At 40.9% G+C, this 21043-nt stretch overlaps 1 protein-coding gene across 1 annotated transcript in view; it reads right to left on the reverse strand.

The window, feature by feature from the left end:
* LOC115171152 (protein tweety homolog 3) overlaps window positions 1–20593 on the reverse strand; it is a 69578-nt gene extending 48985 nt beyond the window's left edge. Inside the window, exon 1 of the mRNA XM_029727693.1 lies at window positions 19468–20593. Within this exon, the coding sequence (XP_029583553.1) occupies window positions 19468–19593 (126 nt within the window). The 5' untranslated portion in view covers window positions 19594–20593. The remainder of the gene's footprint in view (window positions 1–19467) is intronic.
* Between the last annotated feature and the right edge of the window lie 450 nt (window positions 20594–21043).

The following is a 21043-nucleotide window of genomic DNA, read 5'->3' on the forward strand; positions in this document are numbered from 1 at the left end:
TCTAATTTTAGGCGCTGCCTGGGCTTCAGTCTTCTGTTCATGCGTGCGGACAGTGAAAAGCGAACAAAAAAACAAAGCATTCTCCCTAAAATGGAACAGTAGATAAAGGGAAATGAAGGCTCCGAAGTAAATCCATTAAGACTTCTTGACTTCAATGACATTTAGATGCATTTACTTATCGAGCCCATCTCAGGCAATAAGGCATTAATTCTTGCACAGGAAAAACAAAATAGACTTTATACTGCCAACTGTATGCCAAGTAAAGACTGTGAATTATTTGTTTTCTAAACAGTCTTTAAATGAAAAAGGATATATGCAGAAGTTGGTAAATATCTGTTTTTATAAACTGGGTGGTTTGAGCCCTGAATGCTGATTGGCTGATAGGCAGGCACTCCGTGTTGTGAACTGCCATTAGCCGTGGTATATTGGCCATATACCACCCCCCTGTGCCTTGTTGCTTAAATGAACAAATTATTTTGGATGGTGTTAAATGACTGTCTGGTAACTGTTTATCATCTATCCGGCTGCCTAGTCACTTTACCCATACGTATATGTACATATCTACCTCAATTACATCGTACCCCTACACATTCATCCCGTGTATACGGCCAGGTTTTTCAATAATGTCTCTTTTTTCTTTCTCTGCATTGTTGGCAAGGACCTGTATGTAAGCATTTCACTGTTGTTTACGAAGCATGTGACAAATAAAGTTAGATTTGATCATTGTAATCAACTGGGCAGAGCTAGTTATGAGCTTTATAAAGCATGAATCAATCATTAAGACATGATTTGGAGTGTGCTATAGTGGCAAATGAATCTCTCTCACATGTTCTCTTTTCCCTGTTCTGAAATGAGGCTAAGGGACTACGTGGAAACTGCCAACTGGTCTAAAAGTAAGGCAAAAGTGAACGGGAAACAGAAAGCTGCAACTGAGCAGGAATGCAGCTAAAACAAGCCAAGCTGGGAGCATGGCCCGTATCAATTAAGATATGATTGCTCCCCTGATTTAGCCTAATGTCAAAAGAATAGCAAGAGTTTGTCTTCTCTATTGGCAGTGTAGCCTTCTCAACTTGGAGTGTAAAATCATATCAGCAAGACAATGTATGTAGGAGTAGGACACTTTATTCACCTACAGGTAACGTGGATCAAAATGATAAGAAAGTGGGTTCAATACTGACGTAAAGTCCTGGCTAGGCTGCGAGGTAGATGTGATATGGTCTGGGATCAGATCTTACGATATAGAGCTTTGATGTGAAAAGGCACCCATCTGCTGAACCTTGGAAGTCTTAGGGTGAATGTGAGTGAGTGATTTATTTTCCCTTTTGTACTTTAACCATTTGTACATCATTACAACACTGTATATATACATAGTATGACATTTGTAATGTCTTTATTCTTTTGGAACTTCGGTGAGTGTAATGTTTACTGTTCATTTTAATTGTTTATTTCACTTTTGTATATTATCTAGTTCACTTGCTATGGCAATGTTAACATGTGTTTCCTATGCCAATGAAGCCCCTTGAATTGAATTGAGAGAAAGAAAAAGAAGAGAAAGAAAGAGGTGAAGAGAAATGAAAAGTGAAGAGTAATGAAAAGTGAAGAGTAATGAAAAGTGAAGAGTAATGAAAAGTGAAGAGTAATGAAAAGTGAAGAGTAATGAAAAGTGAAGAGTAATGAAAAGTGAAGAGTAATGAAAAGTGAAGAGTAATGAAAAGTGAAGAGTAATGAAAAGTGAAGAGTAATGAAAAGTGAAGAGTAATGAAAAGTGAAGAGTAATGAAAAGTGAAGAGAAATTAAAAGTGAAGAGAAATTAAAAGTGAAGAGTAATGAAAAGTGAAGAGTAATGAAAAGTGAAGAGTAATGAAAAGTGAAGAGAAATTAAAAGTGAAGAGTAATGAAAAGTGAAGAGAAATGAAAAGTGAAGAGAAATGAAAAGTGAAGAGAAATGAAAAGGCGTGTCAGTGAGTGAACTAACAAACTGAATAGCTTAAGGGAACCAGCTTAGGCTAAATATGATCAAACAGAAACAGCATAACACCTATTATCAAATACATCTCACGGCATGATGACATGTTAAGTATTGTGCTAGAGAAACAGGCCTATTGCTGAGTATATGCAGGAAATTCTATTTTAATAATGGGCATGGTAAGAATTGACTACCAAAGTGCGAGTCATAATTCCCATGACACCTTCTAGCAAAATCTGAAAAGCGGTTCCTTCATTTATTCCATAGGATATTTTTAGATTAACTTAAATAAGGTCCGTGTTTGGTTTAGGCTTACACCACCTTACCAATTTATAACTGTGTAGATATCCATAGGATATAACTCTGATCAATATAAGCGAAGATCATTTTTTTTGTAGAGTGGATTTATGAAAATATGTTGACAAACGTTACCTAGTGAGATTTACACGGGTATCAAAACGCCGAGGCGGTTTAAGCACAAAACACAGACCTTATTTGAAGTAGATCAAGACATTCTCTATGGAAGACATGAACGGTAAAATAATGAAGGAACCCGTTTCAAGTTCAGCCGCAAGTTATTACAGGAATTATGACGCTTCGACTATTTCTCTCTAAACCATATACCTTTGACTATTACGAGCCTGCTGCTGCCTACCACCGCTCAGTCAGACTGCTCTATCACATATCAAATCATAGACTTAACTATAATATAATAAACCTTAGGTCATTAATATGGTCAAATCCGGAAACTATCATCTCGAAAACATTCTTTCAGTGACATACGGAACCGTTCCGTATTTTATCTAACGGGTGGCAACCATAAGTCTAAATATTGCTGTTACATCGCACAACCTACAATGTTATTTCATAGTTCCGTACAATTCTGGCAAATTAGATCGCAACGAGCCAGATTCTGTATACCCTGATTCTGCGTGCAACGAATGCAAGAGAACTGACACAATTTCACCTGGTTAATATTGCCTGCTAACCTGGATTTCTTTTAGCTTAATATGCAGGTTTAAAAATATATACTTCTGTGTATTGATTTTAAGAAAGGCATTGATGTTTATGGTTAGGTACAGTCGTGCAACGATTGTGCTTTTCGCAAATGCGCTTTTGTTAAATCATCCCCGTTTGGCGAAGTCTGCTGTCTTTGTTAGGAAGAAATAGTCTTCACAGTTCGCAACAAGCCAGGCGGCCCAAACTGCTGCATATACCCTGACTCTTTTTTGCAAGAGAAGTGATACATTTTCCCTAGTTAAAAGAAATTCATGTTAGCAGGCAATATTAACTAAATATGCAGGTTTAAAAATATATACTTGTGTATTGATTTAAAGAAAGACATTGATGTTTATGGTTAGGTACACGTCGGAGCAAAGACAGTCCTTTTTCGCGAATGCACACCACATCAATTATATGCAAAGCAGGACAGGCTAGATAAACTAGTAATATCATCAACCATGTGTAGTTAACTAGTGTTTATGATTGATTGATTGATTGTTTTTTTATAAGATAAGTTTAATGCTAGCTAGCAACTCACCTTGGCAACGTAAAGCAGGTGGTTAGAGCGTTGGGCTAGTTAACTTAACCTCTTATGGCTAGGGGGCAGTATTTTCACGGCTGGATAAAAAACGTACCCGATTTAATCTGATTATTAGTCCTGCCCAGAAACTAGAATATGCATATAATTATTAGCTTTGGAGAGAAAACACTCCAAAGTTTCTAAAACTGTTTGAATGGTGTCTATGGCAGGCAAAAACCTGAGACGGTTCTGTTCAGGAAGTACCCTGTCTGACCATTTATTTGCTTTCTTTGACATCTCTTCCAAAAACTAAGGATCTCTGCTGTTACGTGACAATACCCACGTCTCCAATGGGCTCTCAGAGCCCGGGAAAAACAGGAATGACGTAATTCGAAGCCCTGGCTGAAACAAAGGAGAGCAAAAGCTAAGTGGTCTCTCAGTGGAGTAAGCCTTACGCTCGCGACCTGCCCCGCCCCCGGCTTTCGGTTTTTCCCCCAGTTTACAGACAGGCAGATTCCCGGTCGGAATATTATCGCTTTTCTACGAGATAAATTGCATAAAAATTGGTTTTAAACAGCGGTTGACATGCTTCGAAGTACAGTAATGGAATATTTAGAAATTTTTTGTCACTTTCTGCGCCATGCTCGTAACCGCGATTTAGTATTCTGATAGTGTCTAGAACGCAAGAACAAAACGTCGTTGATGGAATATAACGATGGATTATTTGGGACCAAACCAACATTTGTTATTGAAGTAGAAGTCCTGGGAGTGTATTCTGACGAAGAACAGGAAAGGTAATAACATTTTTCTTATAGGAAATGTGATTTTGGTGAAGGCTAAACTGGTTGGGTGTCTAAATAGCTAGCCCTGTGATGCCGGGCTATGTACTTAGAATATTGCAAAATGTGCTTCATCCGAAAAGCTATTTTAAAATCGGACATATCGAGTGCATAGAGGAGTAATGTATCTATAATTCTTAAAATTATTGTTATGCTTTTTGTGAACGTTTATCGTGAGTAATTTAGTAAATTCACCGGAAGTGTTCGGTGGGAATGCTAGTTCTGAACGTCACATGCTAATGTAAAAAGCTGGTTTTTGATATAAATATGAACTTGATTGAACAGACATGCATGTATTGTATAACATAATGTCCTAGGTGTGTCATCTGATGAAGATCATAAAAGGTTAGTGCTGCATTTAGCTGTGGTTTTGTTTTTTGTGACATTATATGCTAGCTTGAAAAATGGGTGTCTGATTATTTCTGGCTGGGTACTCTGCTGACATAATCTAATGTTTTGCCTTCGCTGTAAAGCCTTTTTGAAATCGGACAGTGTGGTTAGATAAAGGAGAGTCTTGTCTTTAAATAGCTGTAAAATAGTCATATGTTTGAAAAGTGGAAGTTTTCGGCTTTAGAGGAGTTTGTATTTCGCGCCCCGCCCATCATTGGATATTGGAGCAGACGTTCCGCTAGCGGAACATCTAGATGTAAGAGGTTATTAAGGTTGCATCCCCAAGCTGACAAGGTAAAAATCTGTCGTTCTGCCCCTGAACAAGGCAGTTAACCCACCGTTCCTAGGCTGTCATTGAAAATAAGAATGTGTTCTTTAACTGACTTGCCTAGTTAAATAAAAGTTTAAAAAAATAATTTTAAAAAACGGCAAATCGGTGGTCAAAAATACCGATTACCGATTGTTATGAAAACTTGAAATCGGCCCTAATTAAAATCGGCCATTCCGATTAATCGGTCGACCTCTACTCTCCATCACAAATTGACAACTCCACAGTGTCCCTCTCCCATAGTGCAAATAACCTTGGCGTGACCCTGGACAACACCCTGCTGTTCTCTGCAAACATCAAAACTGTGACTTGCTCCTGCATGCTCTGCAGCCCGCCTAGTGGTCAACCTTGCCAAGTTCTCCTATGTCCCCCAGCTCCTCTGCACATTCCACTGGCTTCTAGTCAAAGATCGCATCCACTACAAGACAATGATACTTGCCTAGGGAGCAGCAAGGAACTGCCCCTACCTTCCTTCAGGCTACGCTCAAACCCTACTCCCAACCCAAGCACACCGTCCTGCCACCTCCGGTCTCTTGGCCCTCCCACCCTTACCGAAGGAAGCTCCTGGACAAGCTACCCCATCAGCAATTTGCTTACTCAGCTTCCTTCTGGAGTTTCAGTGTGTCTAGAAAACATGAACCGAGGCTCCAAAAACACCCAAATACATCCTTTAATAAACGGCAAAGCTCCCAGGTTCACGATGCAGGTCTTTAGATGTTGCACACAAAGTTGTCATGCCAAACCTTATACACAATGTTATAATCCATTTTGTTGAACTCGAGCGCTAATTTCGCATATTGGCTTGCAAGCGTGTACTTACTTGTTCCTCTCGCTATTGCGGGCGTGTAAGTAGGGGGCGTGCTACTGGCACAGGTACTAGGTAGCTACGTTTTCAGTTATTCACTCACAAGATCAGCCAGGCGACGACAAGGGAACTGAAGTAGTTTTTGTTAGGTTATTTGCTGAATATGGTTGAAAACGGGTCGCTGATATGCAATCCTAACATGCATCAACGCAATGAGAAAATTTACTGTATATGTAGCAGTCAGATCACTGCTTATCAAAACAGTTAGCAAAAGGCTTTCGCTTATAGAAATCAGCAAAAAAGAAACGTCCCTTTCAGGACCCGGTCTTCAAAGATCATTCGTAAAAATCCAAATAACTTCACAGATCTTCATTGAAAGGGTTTAAACACTGTTTCCCATGCTTGTGCAATGAACCATAAACAATTAATGAACATGCACCTGTGGAACGGTCGTTAAGACACTAACAGCTTACAGACGGTAGGCAATGAAGGTCACAGTTATGAAAACTTAGGACACTAAAGAGGCCTTTCTACGGACTCTGAAAAACACCAAAAGAAAGATGCCCAGGGTCCCTGCTCATCTGTGGGAACGTGCCTTAGGCATGCTGCAAGGAGGCATGAGGACTGCAGATGTGGCCAGGGCAATAAATTGCAATGCCCGTACTGTGAGACACCTAAGACGGCGCTACAGGGAGACAGGATGGACAGCTGATCGTTCTCGCAGTGGCAGACCACGTGTAACAACACCTGCACAGGATCGGTACATCTGAACATCACACCTGCGGGACAGGTACAGGATGGCAACAACTGCCTGAGTTACACCAGGAATGCACAATGCCTCCATCAGTGCTCAGACTGTCCTCAAATGGCTGAGAGGCTGGACTGAGAGCTTGTAGGCCTGTTGTACGGAAGGGCCTCATCAGATATTAACGGCAACAACGTTGGGCGCTGGACCAGACAGGACTGGTAAAAAGTGCTCTTCACTGACGAGTCGCGGTTTTGTCTCACCAGGGGTGATGGTTGGATTCGCGTTTATCGTTGAAGGAATGAGCGTTGCACCGAGACCTGTACTCTGGAGCGGGATCGATTTGGAGGTGGAGGGTCCGTCATGGTCTGGGGCGGTGTGTCACAGCATCATCGGACTGAGCTTGTTGTCATTGCAGGCAATCTCAACGCTGTGCGTTACAGGGAAGACATCCACCCCCCTCATGTTGTACCCTTCCTGCAGGCTCATCCTGACATGACCCTCCAGCATGACAATGCCACCAGTCATACTGCTTGTTCTGTGCGTGATTCCCCCCCAGAAATGTCCCGGAACTTGCAGGTGCCTTGGTGGAAGACTGGGGTAACATCTCACAGCAAGAACTGGCAAATCTGATGCTGTCCATGAGGAGGAGATGCACTGCAGTACTTAATGCAGCTGGTGGCCACACCAGATACTGACTGTTACTTTTGATTTTGACCCCCCCCGCCCCTTTGTTCAGGGACACACATTATTCCATTTCTGTTAGTCACATGTCTGTGGAACTTGTTCAGTTTGTCTCAGTTGTTGAACCTTGTCATGTTCATACAAATACTTACACATGTTAAGGTTGCTGAAAATAAACGCAGTTGACAGTGAGAGGATGTTTCTTTTTTTTGCTGAGTTTATGTATAAAAGACTGATTTGGCATTGTTGTCTTGTTGCTTATGGGGTTTTTTATGTCACAGGAAACCTCAAGTTAATTGACCACTGCTCCATGTCATCCAGAACCAACCCATTAAAACCTCTTGACGCACGCCAAGGATAGGGGGCGCTACAGCGATTTTTGAAAAAAATACGTGCCCATTTTAAACGGCCTCCTACTCAAACTCAGAAGCTAGGATATGCATATAAATTAGTAGATGTGGATAGAAAACACCCTAAAGTTTCTAAAACTGTTTGAATGGTGTCTGTGAGTATAACAGAACTCATATGGCAGTCAAAACCCCGAGACAGATCCTAACAGGAAGTGGAAATCTGATTTGCGGACTCAACTTCAGCACTTTGCCTATAAAACACACCGTGAGTTAGGATTCATTGAGCACTTCCTATAGCTTCCACTAGATGTCCCCAGTCTTTACAAAGTGGTTTGAGTCTTCTACAGTACAAACTGACCGAATGAGAGGCTGTGGAACTTGGTCATAGGGGGAGGGCCATTACCATTATGACGCGGGCACCCCTGGCTACCCTCCCCTTTCGAAACGTTTAGAAAGACAATGCAACCGTCCCCCTTGAATATTATTGAAGCTCTGGTTGAAAAAGGCCCTAAAGATTTATTTATACAACGTTTGACATGTTTGAACGAACTTAAATATATATTTTTTGCACTTTCGTGAGGAGAAGTCCCGCGCACTACGGTACATTTTGAGTAGCCTTCGGAACGCGCTAACAAGAAGAAGCTATTGGGACATAAATTATTAACTTTTTCGAACAAAACTATATTTGTTGTGGACCTGTGATTCCTGGAAGTGCCTTCTGATGAAGATAATCAAAGGTAAGGGAATATTTACAATAGTATACAAGAGTAGATTTGATATTCGATTGTTCCAAGATGGCGCTGACCTGTATCGCTAGCCTATTTTTCTGAGTATAGCATCCCCTTTTATTGCAAAGTGTGATTTCCCAGTAAAGTTATTTTTAAAATCTGGCAATGCGGGTGCTTTCACGAGATGTTAATCTATAATTCTTTGAATGACAATATTACATTTTTAAAATGTTTTCGAATAGTAATTTAGTGCTGATTCACCGGATGCATTTGAGGGAAAATAGTTTCTCAACGTCACGCGCCGATGTCAAATGCTGTTTTTATATATAAATATGAACTTTATCGAACAAAAGAATGCATGTATTGTGTAACATGATGTCCTAGGAGTGTCATCTGATGAAGATTGTCAAAGGTTAGTGCTGCATTTAGCTGTTTTTTGGTTGTTTGTGATGCATGTGGTTGGTCGGAAAATGGCTATGTGGCTACTTTGACGATATACTCCTCTAACATAATCTAATGTTTTGCTTTTGCTGTAAAGCCTTTTTGAAAATCGGACAACGTGGTTCGATTCAGGAGAGGTGTATCTATAAAACGATATAAAATAGTCCTATATTTGAGAAAAAAAATGTATTAAATTTTGCTATGGTTCGGTTATGAATATGGCGATATGATTTTTCGCTGGATGTTGATCCCGCATGCGGGACGAGCGCTTCAAGAGGTTGCGCCACAAGTGAGTGGATTACAATGTACTCACACAACAAGCTTTTCGGATTTTAACGTGTTCAAATTTACACCTTACACCTTAGATCAGTGTTTCCCCAACTCTGGTACATGAGTAACCCCGCACATTACACATTTTTGTTGTAGCCCCGGACAAAAACACTCGACAGGCAACCACTGATGCAGGTAGAATGTGATGGTTTTGCAATGGACAGGTCATGGATTCTATGGAGATATTTTCTAGGGTTAGGAAGAAGCTAATCACATTGTCATTGTTTTCATGTCTTTGTTGACTTGATGAAAGTTACACAATGTCACTCTTTCCAGTAATGCTTGTTACTGTCATTGTGCATACTTTGTAATCTTATTTTCAGGAAAGGTAGACACCAGGCAGACTTAGTGTGTAAATCTTATGCGGAAGTGAGAAAATTGCTGATTGTGGATTCATTTCTCCTCAGGCACATGTACAGTATGGTTCTCCCCCCCCAAAAAACAAAGCCTGGGTTGCTCAGAACATTTACGAGCCAACAAAACAGACCTTCCGGATGGACCTGGTAGAGCTGTGCTGACAAGACAGTGGTGTAAAAGGACCCGCTCTCCAATGTTCAACTTCCAACACGACCACCCAAGAACATAGCTAGTGTTCCAAGACCAGACAAGGCCCAGATTGTAGCTGATTCTGACTCCTGCCCATTACCACTGTCGCTCCAAAAGGCCAAAATGAACATTCCCACTCTGGTGCCGACACCCCACAGAGTTCCAGCTCCCTAAGCACAGCTACCAGACAAATGGTCATCAAAAAAGGGGAGGTAACAATTCTGTTTGTACACTTGACGAAATTGATATGCGTCTTAATAAAAACCTAATTGAAACTTCATTATTATCATGTAATTTCATTATTATTCAGGTTATTACTTATAAATATTACTCAACAAATTAAGAAATGCCAGGTTGGAGAGGACCTGTCACATTTTTGTATTGACACAACATTAACAAGTCAAAATAATGATATATGCCTACCTTGTCCTTGTCTGTTGGCTTTTCTGCATATAACATTTTCTAATACAGATCCTATTTCGACGCACAAAACAATTCAAGCGAAGTCCGATGTGTTCTCAAACCTTACCTGAAATAATCACATAATGCCACAAACACTGCTGCTGCGGTCATTCGATGGCAGTGGCATATGTTCTTCAAAGAGAGGACGCTGTAATGAGAGAAATAATGTAGCCTAAGCTACTGAAAACAGGCCTTTTACAAGATTAAATCAAGACAGGAGTGTTTGACTCTTATTAAAGAGATGGAGTGCAGACAGGCTTCTTTAGGAAACTTTCTGAATGGACATATAGGCCTATAGAGAATCAGCGTACTCACACATGCACACCCCCGTAAAAGCACCCGCCAATCAAAGCCACTAGCGTATGTCAGATACAAGAGCAAGTATTTCTCCTTTCCTTAAAACGTATTAAAAAAACCTAGGCCTACCATAGGTTTTCCAGAAAGTAGACTATAAGGTAATGAATTGACAATTAGCGTATGAACGGGGACGTCTATGCTATAGTATGAAGATTCAAATTGACCATCATTAAAATAGAAACAAATACATGCAACATGTCCACAGCCTATTTATCAGCGATGCTGATTATCGAGGGGGAGTGTTGGAAAGAGTTTTCAAATACTGTGAGTAGAGGTGGACCGATTAATTGGAATGGCCGATTAATTAGGGCCGATTTGAAGTTTTCATAACAATCGGACATCGGTATTTTTGGACGCGGATTTGGCCGTTTTTTTTGTTTTTTTTTACACCTTTAACTAGGCAAGTCAGTTAACTTCACTAGGGTAGGGGGCAGTATTTTGAAATGGATGAAAAACGTACCCAAATTAAACGGCCTACTACTCGGGCCCAGGAAATGGAATATGCATATTATTAGTCGATTTGGATAGAAAACACTCTGAAGTTTCTAAAACTGTTTGAATGATGTCTGTGAGTATAACAGAACTCATATGGCAGGCAAAAAACTGAGAAAAATCTAAGCAGGAAGTGAGAATTCTGGTGCTTGTAGTCCTTTCAAGTCTTGCCAATCGAACACAGTGACTAAGGATTAATTTTGCACTTCCTAAGGCTTCCACTAGATGTCAACAGTCTTTAGAACCTTGTTTGAGGCGTCTACGATGAACAGAGCCCCAACTATAAGGCTGGGAAGTTGGTAACCCAAGGAATGACATCACTTCATTGGTGCGCGTTCATGAGTGTGTTAGCTCTGTTCCAAAACCTTTTTCAAGACACAGGAACCGTCTGGTTGAAATATTACCGAATCTTCACGTTCTATAAGCCCTAAAGATTGATGTTTTACAACGTTTGACATGTTTGAACGAACGTAAATACAATTTATTTTTACTTTCGTCGTGACATTTCCCTCGCGCGCCCTACATTTGGAGTACCTTACTGAACGCGCAAACAACATGGAGTTATTTGGACATAAATTATGGATTTTATCGAACAAAACATCTGTTGAGTACGTGGGATTCCTGGAAGTGCCTTCTGATGAAGATCATCAAAGGTAAGTGAATATTTCTAATACTATTTATTAATTTAGATGACTCCAACATGGCGGCTATCTGTATCGCCTAGTGTTTTCTTCTGAGCTCAGTACTCAGATTATTGCAAAGTGTGATTTCCCAGTAAAGTTATTTTGAAATCTGGCAATGCGGTTGCATTCAGGAGATGTGAATCTATAATTCTTTGAATGACAGTTCAAATGTTCAAATGTATCAATGTTTTTGATGAGTATTTTTGTAGATTGTGGTGCTGTTTCACCGGCAGTATTGGAGGCAAAATATTTTCTGAACGTCACACGGCAATGCAAAATGCTATTTTTATATATAAATATTAACTTTATCGAACAAAAAAAATGCATGTATTGTATAACATAATGTCCTAGGAGTGTCATCTGATGAAGATCGTCAAAGGTTAGTGCTTCATTTAGCTGTGTTTTGTGTATTTGTGATGCATGCTAGTTGCTTAGAAAATGGCTGTGTGGTTATTGTGTCGATGTACTCTCCTAACAATCTAATGTTTTGCTTTCGCTGTAAAGCCTTTTGGAAATCGGACAACATGGTTCGATTCAGGAGAAGTGCATCTATAAAATGGTGTAAAATAGTCCTGTTTGAGAACTTTGAATTATGACATTTTGTGGTTTTAAATCTGGCTCTCTGATTTTTCAATGACGGCCTAGGAACGGTGGGTTAACTGCCTTGTTCAGGGGCAAAACGACAGATTTTTACCTTGTCAGATCGGGGATTCAATCTTGCAACCTTACGGTTAACTAGTCCAACGCTCTAACCACCTGCCTTACATTGCACTCCACGAGGAGCCTGCCTGTTACGCGAATGCAGTAAGAAGCCAAGGTAAGTTGCTAGCTAGCATTAAACATATCTTACAAAAACAATCAATCATAATCCCTAGTTGATGATATTACTAGTTTATCTAGCCTGTCCTGCGTTGCATATAATCGATGCGGTGCGCATTCGCGAAAAAGGACTGTCGTTGCTCCAACGTGTACCTAACCATAAACATCAATGCCTTTCTTAATATCAATACACAAGTATATATTTTTAAACCTGGATATTTAGTTAATATTGCCTGCTAACATGAATTTCTTTTAACTAGGAAAATTGTGTCACTTCTCTTGCAACAGAGTCAGGGTATATGCAGCAGTTTGGGCCGCCTGGCTCGTTGTGAACTGAGGGGAAGACTATTTCTTCCTAACAAAGACAGCCAACTTCGCCAAACGGGGGATGATTTAACATTTACATTTGAGTCATTTTAGCAGACGCTCTTATCCAGAGCAACTTACAGTAGTGAATGCATACATTTCATAAAAAAAATTCTCCGTACTGGTCCCCCGTGGGAATTGAACCCACAACCCTGGCGTTGCAAACACCATGCTCTACCAACTGAGCCACACGGCACATTTGAGGAAAAAGCACAATCGTTGCACGACTGTACCTAACCATAAACATCAATGCCTTTCTTAAAATCAATACACAGAAGTATATATTTTTTAACCTGCATATTTAGCTAAAAGAAATCCAGGTTAGCAGGCAATATTAACCAGGTGAAATTGTGTCACTTCTCTTGCGTTCATTGCACGCAGAGTCAGGGTATATGCAACAGTTTGGGCCGCCTGGCTCGTTGCGAACTAATTTGCCAGAATTTTACGTAATTATCACATAACATTGAAGGTTGTGCAATGTAACAGGACTATTTAGACTTATGGATGCCACCCGTTAGATAAAATATGGAACGGTTCCGTATTTCACTGAAAGAATAAACGTTTTGTTTTCGAGATGATAGTTTCTGGATTCGACCATATTAATGACCTAAGGCTCGTATTTCTGTGTGTTTATTATATTATAATTAAGTCTATGATTTGATAGAGCAGTCTGACTGAGCGGTGGTAGGCACCAGCAGGCTCGTAAGTATTCATTCAAACAGCACTTCCGTGCATTTTGCCAGCAGCTCTTCGCAATGCTTCAAGCATTGCGCTGTTTATGACTTCAAGCCTATCAACTCCCGAGATTTGGCTGGTGTAACCGATGTGAAATGGCTAGCTAGTTAGCGGGGTGCGCGCTAATAGCGTTTCAAATGTCACTCGCTCTGAGACTTGGAGTAGTTGTTCCCCTTGCTCTGCATGGGTAACGCTGCTTCGAGGGTGGCTGTTGTCGATGTGTTCCTGGTTCGAGCCCAGGTAGGAGCGAGGAGAGGGACGGAAGCTATACTGTTACACTGGCAATACTAAAGTGCCTATAAGAACATCCAATAGTCAAAGGTATATGAAATACAAATCGTATAGAGAGAAATAGTCCTATAATTCCTATAATAACTACAACCTAAAACTTCTTACCTGGGAATATTGAAGACTCATATTAAAAGGAACCACCAGCTTTCATATGTTCTCATGTTCTGAGCAAGGAACTTAAATGTTAGCTTTCTTACATGGCACATATTGCACTTTTACTTTCTTCTCCAACACTTTGTTTTTGCATTATTTAATTCAATTTGGTTTAAATAATGCAAAAACAAAGTGTTGGAGAAGAATATATATAATAAGCAAAAAATATTTTTTTAAATAAATAAAAGAAAAAGAACCGGCCAATTAATCGGCATCTTTGGGGCCTCCAATAATCGGTATCGGCGTTGAAAAATCATAAAATCGGTCGACCTCTAACTGTGAGGAACTACTATAAATTTGAATGGACGTAAAAAATGTATTAAAAAAATGCACTTCGTTGAGGTGAAGAAAAACTGAGAAGCCCAGCTGGGCACTTTCCTACATTTTACATTTGCGAGAAGCAAGCCAGGTACTTCTATGTGTGCTCCGTCAACATTAACAGGACAGAGAAACCAGACACATGCTCATTGCTCATATGGAGCATGTCAATTATGTTATGAAATAAACCAAAAGTTGTTTCTCACAAGCGTAGGAGATTTTGAACTCTGCAAACAACTTTTCCACTCCGAGAATGAGAGCGGTAAATTAATTATTACGGTAAATTGCCTGTTTTACAAACGGTAGGTTACACAGACATTCATAAAAGTGTATTGCAGGCCGACACAGTACAGCCTAGGCTACTATTCTACTTTGCGGGGATAGGAGAGTGGCATTTTTTTTTGTTTCCGCCTAGGGCGGCATATCGGCCAGGACCGGGGCTGACCACCGTTGATTAGTCTATAAATTAAGAAAATATTCCATATCAAACTATACCATGCCAAATTGGAGGATTGGTGCGTTCATTGTCCATTTGACACAACATTAGGCACATGTTGTAGGGACCAGATGTTGGAGCAGCCTTATGGGCAGTCAGTAGCAGGCAGCAGGATCAAGTGCAAAATAGTGTCCAGTGAAAGGTAATTCCCGGTGAATGACAAAATCCAATTAAAATGTACATAACCTACTAAAAGGTATTTACAAAATGAACAGACTCAAAATACAGGGTTGAATATGAATCAAAAACCTAAACCTCCCTACCCCGCCAAACCAACTATATCAGGTTGGGGTATACAAGACTATGGACAGCCTCCCCATACAGCTCACATAGCAGAGCTACAACATAACTGAAGCTCACAGGTGAAACAGGTACCTTTATACCTATGGCCCCTCCCTATGAACCATACCATTAACCCAAATATGGCATATTAAATCATGTAACACACACTTCTTTAAACCTACATTAACATATTCTGTGTAAATAATATGCGGGAATAATTTCCATTAATGAATACACAATTCATAACAATAGTTCTGCAGGCCAACAGGAGGCAAAACATATTACTTATGGAACTGCGCTCCCATTATGCGGGGAGAAAACCGAGACGCGCATAACTTCAAAACACAGGACACATTACAATATGGAAATAAACAAACATTGCATCCACTGGGAGGATTGCAAAATGGTAAATTACTACAGTTAAATATGAAACTGAAATGAGACACAATGCAACTCGACCAAACATTTCCTCGACACATAATTAACCTCACAGTAATTACCATGACACTGGCAAAAGAGGAAGCAACAGTACATACATTTAGAAGAAATGAATTACTAGATATACGTGGAAACATGAACGCCCTAAACAATTTATAAGGGGAAATAAATGATGCTCGTTGGTGACGAGAGCTACTAAATCAGCTTCCTCAGAGCCAGAACAACCTGGATGACTGCTGTCAAATGAGGAAGGAAGTCAGACACATCCAAACTTTTTTTTAAAGATCGATTTATATAATTACTAGCAAGCAATGAAAACATGTATTGTGTAAAAGAAAGTCCACACAACAAACATGATTTTTACAAGTGCCATAGCCTATAGTGCTCTACACCCCCGAGCATCTAGCTGCTCCAGCACATAAGGACATTTAGGCAGAGATGTACACTGAACACAAATGTAACAATTTAAGATTTTCCTGAATTACAGGACATAAAGAAATCAGTCAATTGAAATAAATTCATTATTCATTAGGCGCTAATCTATGGATTTCACATGACTGGGAATACAGTTCTCTGTTGGTCAGATACCTTTTTTAAAAAGGTAGGGGCGTGGATCAGAAAACCAGTCAGTACCTGGTGTGACCACCATTTGCCTCATGCAGCGTGACACATCTCCTTTCGCACAGAGTTCATCAGGCTGTTGATTGTGACCTGTGGAATGCTGTCCCACTCCTCTTCAACGACTGTTGCCATTGAAGTTGCTGGATATTGGCGGGAACTGGAACACGATGTCGTACACGTCGATCCAGAGCATAGCAATGGGTGACATGTCTGGTGAGTATGCAGGCCATAGAAGAACTGGGGACATTTTCAGCTTTCAGGAATTGCGTATAGATCCTTTCGATATGGGGCTGTGCATTATCATGCTGAAACATGAGGTGATGGCAGCAGATGAATGGCACGACCACGGGCCTCAGGATCCCGTCAAGGTGCACCTGTGTAATGATCATGCTGTTTAATCAGCTTCTTGATATGCCACACCTGTCAGGTCGATGGATGATCTTGGCAAAGGAGAAATGCTCACAGACAGGGATGTAAACCAAATTTGTGGACAGAATTTGAGAGAAATAAGCTTTTTGTGCATATGAAAAATTGAACAGGTTCCCCTTGTGCTTGGGAAAATAAAAGGCCACTCTAAAATGTGCAGTTTTGTCACAACACAATGCCACACGTCTCAAGTTTTGAGAGAGGGTGCAATTGGCATGCTGACTACAGGAATGTCCACCAGAGCTGTTGACAGAGAATTTAATGTTTATTTCTCTACCATAAGCTACCCTCCAACATTGTTTTAGAGAATTTGGAAGGTACATCCAACTAGCTTCATAACCGCACGTCCACCGGCCTCACAACCGCAGACCACGTGTAACCACACCAGCCCAGGACCTCCACATCCAGCTTCTTCACCTGCGGGATCATCTGAGACCAGCCACCCAGACAGCTGATGAAACTGAGGAGTGTTTCTGTCTTTAATCAAGTCCCTTTGTGGGGAAAAACTAATTCTGATTGATTGGCCACCCACGGCTGCGCCGCTGCCTAGTCATATGAAATCCATAGTTTAGGGCCAAATGAATATATTTCAATTGACTGATTTTCTTATATGAACTGTAACTCAGTAAAAATTGACATTTGCGTTTATATTGTTGTTCAGTATAGATTTTCCAAATCTGGTATAAGCAGGTCCAACTCCGTGCAAGCAAAGACACTTGCCTTCAGAGGTATACCACCAGTTCCCAGAGGTCCTGAGTCCCATCTCAGCTGCTGGTTGAATATCTGCCTGAGCCCCTGCCTGCTCTGTCTCACCCTCTACTTTCTCTGTCATCCTCAATCTGTTGAAGATCGTCTGCGTATGCCGGTTCAAATAAATAAGGCTTGCCTGCAAATTCGAACATTTCCTCCTCATATTTTCTAGTCAGACATGTTGGTAGCATAGTAAAAAACAAATAATAATTAGCTTGCTTGGTAGATTAGCGAGCAGCAGCTAGCTAGCAGCCCTGCGTTTACAGTGGACACGTTGCTGTGGACTGGCTAGTGTGTTTATTAAACACGTCCCCCTAACTTATAGGCAGAAGCGAGAGGAACAAGGAAGTAAACGCATGCACGCCAATATGTGCACGCTAGAAATTATCGCTTGAGTTAAAAAATATATTATAAAGTTGTGGATAAAGTTCAGTATGACAAAATGTAATGTGTACAACATCTAAAGACCTGCATCAGGATACTGAGAGCTTTGCCGTTTGTAAAAGGACGTATTTGGAGCATCAGTTCATGTTTTCTGGATGCCTTGTAACTCCAGAATAAGGCTCAGGAAGTCAATTGTTAGTGGGATAAGTTTCTCAAAATCAAGTGAAATTGCAAATAAAACTGTCTGGAACCTTCTATAACATGCCATTTACATCAAAAATACAGATTATGGTCCTAAATAGTGAAATTCTTCTTTAAGATGAATGTTTTAACTTTAAGTCACTCTGGATAAGAGCATCTGCTAAGTGACTAAAACGTAAAATCGGGCAGCCAGATGACCTTGGGGGGTCACAACCTCAGGTCAAAGGTCATACATTAAGGTCTTAATGACCTATTGGTGCCGGGCTCTGTCTCCTGAGGAACAGAGTTACAGTATGACAAGAATGCAGAAAAGAATGCAAATAATGCCTAACAGACTAATCATCAGCTAACACATGGCACATTACAGACATGACTGAGTCTCATTCACACTGACATGGCCCACTGCCTGCTTTGGTTAGGACAGAGTTATCTCAAGAAATTTGAGAAATAACTTTTGTAGGTTGAGGACAGTACATTCAATTCCTTCAGCATGACATAATCTGGGGTTATCTTGAGACGTGTAGGCTGGATGAAGTGTTCGGTCAGCAGGCCCATGGCCCAGTATTAGGTCTGATAACTGACAGGTTATCTTGGTCCTAGAAGCTGTGAATGAGCAGCTCTGGCAATCTCCCTTTCCCTTCTCCCTGAGCACTCAACTGACAGTCACAGTCAGTGCCAGAAAATACAGCCCTCTTTTTAGAGCCTGTTGTGACAACTGTCGTCGTGATACCCACAGCAGCTGACAGGGAAGGGGAAGCCATCTGTTAATCTCATCCTCCTCCATACACTTTGGAAGCAGACAAGCTCATTTTGGAAATCCCCATCTCCTGTGATTAGCTAACTTAAAATGTCCAAAGTTTCTGTTTGCAGTTGCACAGGCCAAAGCCATAACGGCCACACCGTAAACGGGCATTATGCTCCCCCTCACACACACTTAATTAGGAGAACCCGGAAAACAGGCCTAGATGAATAGCTATGATTATGCTGCAATTTATGAAATATGGGATCCCTGTTATGACTCGGTTTAAAGACCACTGTCTTTAATCCATCTCCACCCATCCCTGGAATCCATACATGTCATGTCTTGTCAGAAGGTAACAGTGGCTGTTTCTGCAATGGGAAGTCAACATGACAACAGTTTGAGAAATATAGCCTGCAAGAGTAGCTGTTAGTCACCCCTCCAGTCTCAGTGGGGACTGGGTCTATGTGCTGTACCATGCCTAGGGAACCACAGTTAATAAGGAGTCTTGAGTACTCTTGCAAAGGCTCTGCGCCAAACAAGTTTAATAGGCATTGTCAGTGCACCGGGGTATAACATTGCATTGGTCTGTGCTGATGCCTGCCCCATTTGTTCAACTCCCCAAAAACCTCTATCAATTGCATCATCCCAGAATAGTATCATACATCAAACAGCAACCCACTGGCAACTGCTTTGTTTACAAACGTATAACGTTTGACAGACATTTATTGCTTCTGATTCACAAGACACAGTTCAAGTAAGTGCATGTCATAAAGTTACCTGTTGATATGACGAGTCCTCCGGGCGAAAATCACTGCTTGTCTGTTCGAATTGAAGGTTGAAATGAGGGAGTCGGTGTAGCAGGTTGACCCACCACGGCGGTGAGTAGTTGACAACCGCTGCCATGGTATGAGGGCTGTGGACTCTTTAGGGAAACTGATCTGCGTGGTCAGTCAAAAATGAAATAATGGACTGAGCCCGCGTCATAAAGTTATTGTTAGCAAGCGGTCCAGCAAAACCAAAGAGATCCCTATGTCCGAATGCAGCACGTCAGACCTAATGCATTGTGGTCCAACGCTTAAACTGTACCTGAGATATCGGTTGTCACTTCTTCCCTACGGTACTAACAAACGGGTAGCTAACTATATCCATTGTCCTATAACACTCCCATGTTCACTTCTGTCATGTGTAATACTAAACTGTGCCAAACAAGCTGAAGGAGGAATAATAGGCTACCCAGTCAACTAACGTTCACTTCACGAACACCCCCACGAAGTTGACAGTTCATCCACCTTGTTGTAGTTGCCTGTCTGTCTGGTTAACTACTGTACAGATGACGTAACGTTATTTGGCTAACTGGATAGCTTCCCAACTCAACATGCAAGTAACCTTAGCTAGCTAGCCGGCTAACTATTGTTGTTGAGCAATTGTACAGAACGCATCCATTTCATTCAAATACTTTCGTAAGTTAAAAAGCGTAGCTAAAACATTTGATTGATTCTCAATAATTCCTTCTGGGTTATAATTTGACTGTCCTTTCCTCATTATCAGTCATAGCCCGTTGATTGTTCCTCGTGTTCCAATTTGTAAAGCTAGCAGCAGGCTAGTTGGCTTGCTAACTAGCTTAGCGGATATATCCGTGCTCCGTCTGTGGTTGCTCCAGTTCCATTTGCGCCCTTTGTCTTTTCTTCAATTTTCCTAAAAGCTTTGATGGCGACCAAGTCTTTTACTGTATTGCAAAGTAGTTTAAAGTCGACAATTCCTGTTCATTCGCTAAAGATAAACAACAATCCGGTGAACTGTTCGGGAGACTACGACACTGCAACCTCCACACCATCCGATGCAGATTGCAGTCCCGCTCTCACCCACAACAACCCCACTCCTCACGCAGCGCCGCTGTCTCGTGCAAATTATTTGTGTGTAGTGGCCTCTGGTGGCGAGATGGGGAAGCTGCACACACCCAGGCATATTTTCAGTAAGAGCGAGTTGTCGAGTCGACCTGCTGAGTGAAGGGATAAATGAACAAACTATTGGGCTCTATCCAGGAAATCATTGACACACACACACTGTACAATAACAACATTTTTGTAATTATGAATTTAGGGTCCTGCTAATTACTTGACTGTTTTTTTCTCTCCTTCGGGGTCTATTGGAGGAGACAAATCACCCTTCAAACTTTTAGACCGTCTGAACCCATTGAACGACCAACAAGTAAAAATAACTTACAATGTAATCATATACACATGTGTATATCACTATCCAATAAATAGATTTGGTGGACTGGTCCTCAAAGAGATGTTCTTTGATTTATTTGGCTAGAGTTATTTTCAAATCAAGTTATGGTTAGGCAGAGGTG

This window comes from Salmo trutta, chromosome 32 (assembly GCF_901001165.1).
Source record: "Salmo trutta chromosome 32, fSalTru1.1, whole genome shotgun sequence".
In the NCBI taxonomy this organism is placed as follows: Eukaryota; Metazoa; Chordata; class Actinopteri; order Salmoniformes; family Salmonidae; genus Salmo; species Salmo trutta.